Below are 10,304 nucleotides of genomic sequence, written 5' to 3' on the forward strand. Positions count from 1 at the left end.
CGGAAGTCAATGGGGGACCAACAACTGTTTGGTTCTTCAAAACTCTTCAAAATATCTTGTTTTGTGTTCAACATAAGAAAGCAACTCACACAGGTTTGGAACGACATGAGGGTGAGTAAATGATGACAGAATTGTCATTTTTGGGTGAGCTATCCCTTTAAGGTTTTGTGGTCCAGGGTCACATATTTGAATTTGAATGGTAATGTGTGTGTGTGTGTGTGTGTGTGTGTGTGTGTACACACACACACACACACACACACACACTCTTCACATCAGCAGACTGCAGCTTTGGAATTAACTGTTCTTAATTAAGTCAAGAAAAAATGATTTCTAAACAAGTATGTATATTATAATATATTATATAATGATATGCATCATTTACAAATGCTCTCTTGTGGTTGGAGGATAACTCTCTTTAACAAATCCTCTCCAGATAATGTACTTTGTCCTGAATGTGTCTAACTTCCTGCACTGTAAGGATGATCTCCTGCAGTCATTCTGCCATGTCTTCAGTATTCCATCTGCATTTTCCCAACAGATCTGTGGATTCTGGCTTCTAGATCACGGATTAGTAACAGTGAGATGTTTTCAAAACCATCACTGAAATTGTATGGTATCATATTACATTGGTCTAAACCCATTGAGCTCTGAACATTGTTATTCCCAGGACTCAATGAATGTCTTATTGAGCCCAAGAGCTTGTCCTCCAACACTGCCATGGCACCATTGTGCTGTTCTGAGGACCTTATTGAAGACAGGAGAGAATCGAGCAGCACTGAAGTATCTCTACAGCATCACACCAGTCACAGAGAGCATTCAAGACATCAAACTCTGTGTGGATGTGTTAATACACAACAAGTAAATCACAATGATTCTTAGGAACCTAAGTTCCTTTGGTGTTTTTGTAATTGTCGCACATTGGAGTCTACAGTTATTATTATGGGTTATGCTTTATGTTTCAGATGTATCTCTGAGGCCTGGGCACTGATTAGAGGACTCCAAACTAAAGATGTTCACCTGTTCAAACATTTCATTCATGTCTGTGAGAATCATGGGATTTGTAGTAATATGTTGGCCTCTCTGTGGAAGGTGATTCTAGATACTCTAATGATTTTCACCCTGCATGGGATAACTGGTAAACTCTGATTTTGGTAAATGATGGTATAAACAAATTTGTTCTTTGCCATCCATCTTTTTTTTTGTGGCAGGGTTTGGCTCTTCTCCAGCTGATAGAAAGCCAAAATATGCAGCCCAATGAAGCACAGATACTGAAGCAAGAAACAGTAGGTCAACCACCAGTAAGAACTGAAGCAGGTAAACTACTACATTCATCTCAAACATACAGTAGCATGTTAGCTGAAATTATATAGTTCTCACATTCTATGTAAACTATGTGGTTTGACTGGATGATGGAGGTGAAGGACAAACTCCTCGTCCACTGTCTGCATGGCTGTACCGCATGGATGACCCACTGACGCCAGGAGATTTTGTCAAGATACTCAGGCAATCTATTTCTGAAATATGTCCATTACCAAAGAAAAGAAGGTAAGAAAAAGGCTCACCTTTCATTAACTTTTTTTTTTTAAATAAGTGTCTTATGCTCATTAAGGATGCATTTATTTAATCAAAAATAAAATAATAAATACAAAAAAAACAAAAACAGTAATGTTGTCAAATATTTATTTTCCGTTTTATATTTGAAGATATTTTGAAATGTAATTTATTCCTGTGATGACAAAGCTGAATTTTAAGCAGCCATCTTCAGTGTTACACAATCATTCAGAAATTCTAATATTTTGACTTATAATATTAATAATTGACTTATAATAATTAATAATATTCTTTATTATTATTATTATTATCATCATCATCATCATCATGTGTTTAATTATTATGCAGTGTTGCTGCTTAATATTTTTTTATGGAAACTGATAAAAAAAATGTCAGAACTATTTGATTAATAGAAAGTAAAAAACTGAAATAGAATCCTCATGTGACTTTGTACTTTACTGTCACTTCAGTGTTACACAATCATTCAGAAATTCTAATATTTTGACATAATATGAATAATTGACTTATAATAATTAATAATATTCTTTATTATTATTATTATTATTATCATCATCATCATCATGTGTTTAATTATTATGCAGTGTTGCTGCTTAATATTTTTTTATGGAAACTGATAAAAAAAATGTCAGAACTATTTGATTAATAGAAAGTAAAAAACTGAAATAGAATCCTCATGTGACTTTGTACTTTACTGTCACTGTAACAATGTACTGTACTGTACTGTCATTGCTTAAAAAAAAATGAACAGTAGTATACTGTTTGTAAAAGTTGATTTAATTTACTGTTATTTATTTTCTGATTTTTAGGGTGGTGCTGCTGCTGCCAAAGTACCTGGAGAATAGTGAGAATAGTGCACAACTCTCATCTCAGGCCTTATGTCATGTTGCTGCTAACAGCACATCAGTTGACATTCATTATAAGTTCAAGCAAAGAGCTGTTGAGGAAGAGTGTGAGGAAGACCTCCCTCTGCAGCCAGAGGTGCACTGACTCACAGATACAGCCATGTTCATTTACTGATTTAATGAATGCAACATCCATCCATCTATCCATCAAGCTAGTCATAATTTTTCTATCCTTCCATTCATACAGGAGGACATGAATGATTCACCAGTGTTCTACTCTCCCTCCACATCTCCTGACAGCATGGAATCTGTTGGCTTCTTCAAATCTCCCCGCTCTTCACCACCGGCTGTCTGCTCTGAAGCCCCATCTGCACAGGAACCCATCCTCCTGAAGCAGAACTCTTCTGCTGTGCCTGAAGAAGAGGAAAGTCACGTCCAAGATGAGGACAAAACTCCTGCAGACATGTTCCCTGGCTGTCCCGATCTAACCCTCACTTTAGACGGCGCCACAGAGGCGCTATCCAGCAACAGTCTGAGCAGGGAAAGTGTGGGTGAGATTGTTGACTGCTGAATCCAATTGTTCTTTAGTAGTGATTCTGTAATATGGAAGGCCGTTTCTGCCAAGGGATAAAATGTAAAAAGGTAACTGAGACACTTTATTTCATCATTCAGATTCAAAATCTGAATTATGAGATAGCCTAATAAACTCAGAAATCTGACATTTTTCCTCACAATTCTCTCAATTTTTTTTTTCTCAGAGAAAAGTTTACATTACACAATTCTTATTTTTTTCTCTAAATTCCTAGTTTACATCTCGCAATTCTGACTTTTTTCTCACAATTTTGAGTTTACATCACGCAATTCAGACTTTTTTCTCTAAATTCTTTTACATCATGCAATTCTGACTTTTTTTTTCTCACAATTCTGAGTTTACATCAAGCAATTCTTATTTTTTTTCACTAAATTATGAGTTTACATATCAGTTTTTTTTCTTGCAATTTACATCTCACAATTCTGACTGTTCTCTTTCTGACTGTTTTTTTCTTTAAAAAATGATTTAAATCATGCCATTCTGACTTTTTTCCTCTAAATTCTGAGTTTACATCATGCAATTCTGACTTTTTTCTTGCAATTCTCAGTTTACATCAAGCAATTCTGACTTTTTTCTATAAATTATGAGTTTACATCAAGCAATTCTGTGTTTTTATTTCTGCCACATAATAAAAAAATAAAATTAATTGTGACTTTTGCAGTCTTTTGTCTCGCAATTGCGCATTTATATCTCACAATTCCGATTTCTTGGAATTTAATTTATACAGTATCCTTCAGTTGCGACATCACTTTGCATCACTTGCAGTTAACATCTTGCAGTTCTAAGAATATATCTTGTGAGACAGAGAAAGAGACAGAAATGTGTGATATAAACTCAAGAATTGTGAGAAAAAAACTCAGAATACTAAGTTTATATCTTACAATTTTGACATTTTTCTCAGAACTGTGAGACCTTTTTTATTTTTTATCTTGTGGTGGAAACAGTCTTCCATACTGTTATGATATGCTCCACAGTAATAACACATCTTTTATAAAGTTATAGAGAAGATCTTCCCTAGTGTGGTATCTGGAGTCATCTCACATGGGGGCAACGCAGTAGAAGCTCCACATGCAGAGAGGAGGTGAGCCACTATTCATCTGACATCAAACGCTCTGTTTTTATAGAACCTGAACAGATGGGTTTATAAACAAATATGAACATTAACTTTAATGAAATGCTAGTCACTCGCTATAAAAATGTGTCACATGAAAGTAAACACTAGGTCATTTTACATGACAGTTAAAATGGTCAGAAAATCATGATATACATTTTTTTCGGGATGATTTCATGTTACTATATTTGTGGTGACCCTGGACCACAAAACCAGTCATAAGGGTCAATTTTTCAAAATTGAGATTTATACATCATCTGAAAGCTGAATAAATAAGCTTTCAATTGACGTATGGTTTGATAGGACAATATTTGGTCGAGATACAACTATTTGAAAATCTGGAATCTGAGGGTGCAAAAAAAAAATCAAAATATTGAGAAAATCACGTTTAAAGTTGTCCAAATGAAGTTCTTAGCTATTGTAATGCATTACTTTTAAAAGTAACTTTCCCCAACACTGTTTGTCAGACTCGAACTTTGGCTTCAGATGACACACAAACCTGCCAAATACACAAACAATTTTCCTGCCTAGAGAGCACTAGTGAGATCAGTTCAAAACAATGTTACAAAAACCTCCTTTTGGGAAATAGAAATCCTTTTGCTAGTCAATGACTGTTACAGTATACGACATAAATAGAGGGGTGCAGATACAGTAAAATTCAGCAATAAACTTTAAGAAAAGTTTACTGTCATGAGATCTTGAAAAGCACTACAAGAGAAAAGTTCAAAGACCAAAAAACTGAATCTTTACAGAAATAAATAAATAATGAATGAATAAATAAATACTGTAAATAAATTCATTCATTCATTCAGCATTCTCTGCCAATTTGCATTACAGTATTGGTAGTATCCTTATTTGTTATAGCAGTTTCCAAGTCTTCTGACAAAAGACTTCTCTGCCTCCCCTAGACAGTCGTCTCTCAGTTCTGCACAAATACAGTACATACTTGGCTACAAATAAATTCAACAGTAATGAGTTTGAGGGTGTATAACATGTGCTAGAGTATTTACTGTACATAGAATATTTATATTAATTGAGGACACTTCGTATATGCATCCTACAGAGGATGCGACCTCCAGAGGATTCGACCTCCGGAGGGCGCAGCCTTCTAAATGAGACACAGCATGTGTGTTTGTGTTTTCTGAATGAGAACATGGTTAAACCTGTGAAAAGTGATGGCGTTTTTGTGTAGAGTTTTGCAGAAAACACTGAGCAAATTGGAACGTGTGCAAACAGGTGAAATGCGTTAAAAGTTTTGAGAAATGTGCCTTTGTTTCGAGAACTGTATGAATGGTTTGGAAAATTGGGCTAAATGAATCAGTTATAGTGTGTTAGCAATCTCATTTAGAAGGCTGCGCCCTCCGGAGGTCGAATCCTCTGGAGGTCGCATCCTCTGTAGGATGCATATACGAAGTGTCCTCAACCTAGAATTTGTCCTCAACCTAGAATTAAACGAGACGGCCTTCGTAGGACAGGTGGAATAGGAAACAGGAAGTATCACGTTGCTATGCCAACACATTTACACATCGTTGCGCTCTCACACTACTTAAATGAAGGAAAATGATTTCTAAATTTGGAAAGTAATTTGAAAAAAAAAAATGCTTTTACTTGTTTTATTTTGTTCAATGTTTGAGGAGCTGCAGCGTACGTACAGCAGACATCTGTTAGAAAAAAAAAAGGAGGAGGATATTAAAAACAAAGTTTATCCGTTTTTACCGAGGCGATTTAAGGTAAGTTGTAAACACCACATCTGCGCTTGTGTGTACATCTGCTGGCATCGGCATTTTTCAAATTAACAACGGTTGTTTACGGCGACGCAAAGAATTGTGGGTTATCTGTAGCAGCGAAGGATACACCTCATGCATCCTCCGAATTCCTGTGAAAGAAGGTCGCATTCGGAGTGTCCTACTTGCTTTTCTGAAATGAGACCTCCGGAGGGCGCAGCCGTCTAAATGAGACACAGCTTGTATTTGACATTTAATGCATTATATAAGTCACTTTGGAATATAAATCATAGCATGTTTCAGAAGATAAAAAATGCGAGTTGCAGTCCGGAAAATACGGTATAGCAAATTATTTTGCGGACCCCCTGGCTTTGTGTCACGGACCCCAGTTTGAAACCCCCTGGTTTAGAAGTGCCTCATTGAGCATGTGGGATGACATTGATCACTATATATATATTTTTTCTCCCCACAGAGAAGCTTACTTACAATAAAACTGTGGATGATGCTGTTAGCATTAAGCCCAAGAATCTGTCTGAGACTGAAGAGTGGATCTTTTCACCCAGTGAGCCAAAAACAGAGTTTGTTCGCCTGCGGGATTCTAAAGTGTCAAGAACCTGCAGCTTTCTGGAGCTGAAGCCGTTAAGGGTGAGTGAAATCTTAATGACCACATACCGTAAAAAAAATGTCATAAATAAATAATAATAATAATAAAAAAATAAAAATATTGCAGCATCAATAATGCGATTTTGATCAGGATTATAAAATAAATGTATTTATTTATTTATTATGAACACCAGTTTTTATTTATTTTATTCATTTACAGTATTCCTTATGATATTAAAATATTCTAAAAGAATAAAATTTAAATTCATAAAAATATCTATCATCTATCTATCTGTCTGTCTGTTTACCTATCTATTTACATACTTAGTGTAAATAAATAATACTTACTGTATCTAAACAGATGGATACACCAAAAATCGTTTTGCCTCTGTTAACAAAGTCTTTGACTGATCTTTGACTTTTGGTCTTGTGTCAAGTGGGCGTTGTCTCCCTCACGGGTGGAGGAATGCCAAGAAAACTTCTGCCGTGACCCTGAGGACGCCGTAGACCAGCCAGAAATCCTCACTTCCTGCGCCCTCACGGATAGCATGCACAACCTCCCGGCTCATCTCCAACATGCTGACCTCTTAGCAGATGATCGAGAACCCTACCAGGCCTGTTCCTTAAGTGCCCTTAAAAGCTCCATCGTGGATATGGACCTCAGCCTCATCCATCTCTCCCAGCGATCCCGTCAGCTCCAGAATCCTATTGGCTCCCAATCCACCCAGCAGCTCAGTCTCTCTCATCAGTCCAGACACCGGTCCTCCAGTGAGTTCAGAATCACCAGCACAAAAGAAGCAGTGTGTTTCCGGACCACCTCAGACCGGGTGGGTCACTGTAAGCTGGGCAGTTGGCGGAAACAGGCGTTGGAAACTCGACGGGCTTCAACCGGGCTGCTTCCTGCTTTAGAGCAGGTTTCTCCTGTCACACGAGGTATAATTGTACTGTGGCCTAAAAAGTATAAACTTTAAAGAATCAAGTATCTACTTTTATTTACTTTAAAGAATGATAGCTCATCATCAGCTCACACACACACACACACACACACACACACACACACACACACACACACACACATTCAAGCAAAACATTTTACAAAAAGTTTGTTTGTTTTTTTAGATAATTAAACATTGCATATGCTTAAAAAAAAAAATGTTAAAAAGTATTTAGACACATTTAGTTGCTAAATTTTAGGGGAACATTCAAAGTTATTGTGATGAACAAGTGCCACAAAAAATAAAATGAAGGGAACAATTATCAATGCATTAAAATAATTAAAAAATATATAAATAAATGAATAAATATGTTTTAAGATTGACCAGTACAGTCAATAGATTTATGTAAAGCTATTCATATAATTAACATTTAAAAGTGTAGGTAAATGTAACAATCAATAAACAATGGTTGCCACTGGTTGTCCGACTTTCCAATTTTTTAATTCAACTGACAAATGTATTAAGAAAAGGAACTGGCTGATGTTTAAAAAAAGTCATATAAAAGTTGCATTTAAACTTAATATATAATAATTAATCATTATTAATGCAACATCTTTTTTTTTAATTTAACTAAGATTTTAAATAATAAATAAACACTTGAATATTTTTATTTGATTTTATTATTTGAATGTTTTTAAAAATGATTTATTTATTCAATTGAATACATGTATGAATGTAAATGTAATTTTTAAATTGACAGTTGATTCCTCCTTTTATTTGTAAGTGGTACTCCTTGTCCTTGATATTCTCTGATCCATGGGTATAAATCAAACCACTGATTTAATAACCAATCCTCTTAGCTTCCTCTACAGAAAAACGGACATCCCCTGTCCCACGACGTCTCCAATGTCATGGGCTTGGAAGCTTCTTAGATCCTCCATCCAGTCCAAGAGTGGAAAAACGAGAGGTCAAACAGGTATGACATGCTCATTTAACTCTGATTTGTATAACAGGCATTTAATTGAATTTACAGAATACGTCCCAGACTTCTGACCACACAGTGGCAGTATAACACCAGGAAAGGGAGCTGATTTTTGCATTGCAGGTGTGCATTGCATAATCATTTCAGCACCATCAATTGATTTCTAAAAGCCGCCCCTTGTAATTTAGACTGCTAAAAATGGACACGTGGAGGCTTTTCATATAAACTTAGTCTAAATGGTTTGCCACTATACAGTGACAGTTGGTGAGAGTTTTACCAATCAGTTTCACAATCTCATTTTATGAAACTTAATTGGCAATAATGCATAATTAATATTCCATGCTCTATGGTTATGATGCAACTTCCAACATGCTCTCAGGTTCTGTCAAAGTCGATATATTATTCTACATAATCTGTCCACAAAGCAGCTTTTTTGATACAGTATATCACTTATCAGTATTCCAGTGACCATACAATGATTCCATCATTAATTGTGGCCAAGCCAGCACTTGTAACTGATTTATTCATGGACAGTGATAATTATTATTCTAGGAACTGAATACATGTACAATATGAACTTTTTTCTTCCAACTGGACCATTTCCTGTTGTGATAAATGAGAATGATGAAAAACTTCCATCATAGACATTTAATCATAGCCTTTATCGGCTGTTTTTTTTTTTTTGTCCTATTAGTGAATGCACAGATTAATGGCATGAGGATATTGATTCTCTAATTCTATCCACATACACTCAGATGAAATTAAGAGAAACAGGATAACAGCCATATTTTATTTTATGCTATTTTATGCCTTTTTTGTGTTCAGGCAGTGAAAGATGAATTAACAGGCCGGAGAGGATCTCTTAAAGGGACCATTAATCAGATTGATCATGGACCAACTTCACATCAAGGCCGTCGAGGAAAAATGAGGAAACAAATCAAACGAGCTTAAAAGAAAAAAAAAACAAAATGCTGTTTGCATATGTAGGGGACAGAGTGAGTGTTGTAACATGGTGAGTTGTAATCATCAGTTTAACATATTGCACATTAATTAAAGGGGTGAAATCATTGTCATACGTAAATATTTAGTTGATCAAAATATCACAATAAAGTCATGTACAAAACTTAAACTGATGGAAAAAAATGTATGCTTGCATAATAGACAACCACATCTTATTATATATCTTGTATATATATATATATATATAATATTACAATTATAAATGTTAAAATTACAAATATTATGAACATATTTTTAATGATGTATCTGCTATTCAGTGCTTTTTTATGCACAAGGTATTTGAAAACTAAAGAATGTCATGTTTTTGCTATTATTATTTATAAAACACTATATAATATGATTTATTCTTGTCCTGTCCAATGATCTAACACAATATCGGCTATGTTATAATACACCTGCTGTATATTTAATGGCAGTGCCTGCTTTACAGAAGGCGTCATCTTAACCAACCGTTTAAAATTTGCACTCATTGCTTCAAAGGGCTTTCTGGCACTGGTTGTTACTCAAAGGTAAAAGGACCCACATACTGTAATTTCCTCTGCTTGTTGCCGTTCCGCAATAATGGTTTCTTGGCTGCTCTGCACCTTACAAAACCAATTCGTAGAAAATAGCTGAAGCGTGTAGAGTATGTGGTGCGAGACGAGTGACTTCCAAATGCTGAGAAAGCAGCTCAATGGATTTCCTTCTGCACTTCAGAAAGCTTTATGTACAGTATGTACTGTTATGCAGTAAATTTTCATGCCTTGGATAAAATATTAAAGGGGTCATACACATGCACTTTTACAAGTTGTTTGAACTGAAATGTGTGTTGGCAGTGTGTGTAAAGACGCAGTGGATTATGTTTTTTTTTTAAGGGAATGCACCCCCGATCTACATAAATGCATCTATGTTCGCGCGAATCATTCGTGATCCAGCTTCACCTA

At 35.5% G+C, this 10,304-nt stretch overlaps 2 protein-coding genes across 3 annotated transcripts; both read left to right on the plus strand.

Annotated features, from left to right (window-relative positions):
* Positions 1–415: 415 nt before the first annotated feature.
* Positions 416–4,092, plus strand: LOC107662642 (uncharacterized). 2 transcript variants are annotated; one of them, XM_016452722.1, is made up of 8 exons: positions 416–577; positions 668–858; positions 963–1,089; positions 1,209–1,314; positions 1,422–1,545; positions 2,379–2,550; positions 2,662–2,965; positions 4,003–4,092. In XM_016452722.1, the coding sequence occupies exons 1-8, from the start codon at positions 437–439 to the stop codon at positions 4,089–4,091; spliced, it is 1,254 nt and encodes a 417-aa protein (XP_016308208.1). In that variant the 5' UTR covers positions 416–436; the 3' UTR covers position 4,092. The 2 variants fall into 2 exon arrangements, with proteins under 2 accessions (XP_016308208.1, XP_016308209.1); XM_016452723.1 differs by having other exon boundaries at positions 2,662–2,961; positions 4,003–4,067.
* Positions 4,093–6,304: 2,212 nt separating this feature from the next.
* On the plus strand, positions 6,305–9,534 carry LOC107662640 (uncharacterized). The gene is made up of 4 exons (XM_016452721.1): positions 6,305–6,486; positions 6,882–7,377; positions 8,240–8,355; positions 9,187–9,534. The coding sequence occupies exons 2-4, from the start codon at positions 6,993–6,995 to the stop codon at positions 9,310–9,312; spliced, it is 627 nt and encodes a 208-aa protein (XP_016308207.1). The 5' UTR covers positions 6,305–6,486; positions 6,882–6,992; the 3' UTR covers positions 9,313–9,534.
* The last annotated feature ends 770 nt before the right edge of the window (positions 9,535–10,304 follow it).

This window comes from Sinocyclocheilus anshuiensis, unplaced genomic scaffold, assembly GCF_001515605.1.
Source record: "Sinocyclocheilus anshuiensis isolate Anshui unplaced genomic scaffold, SAMN03320099.WGS_v1.1 scaffold715, whole genome shotgun sequence".
Taxonomy (NCBI): Eukaryota; Metazoa; Chordata; class Actinopteri; order Cypriniformes; family Cyprinidae; genus Sinocyclocheilus; species Sinocyclocheilus anshuiensis.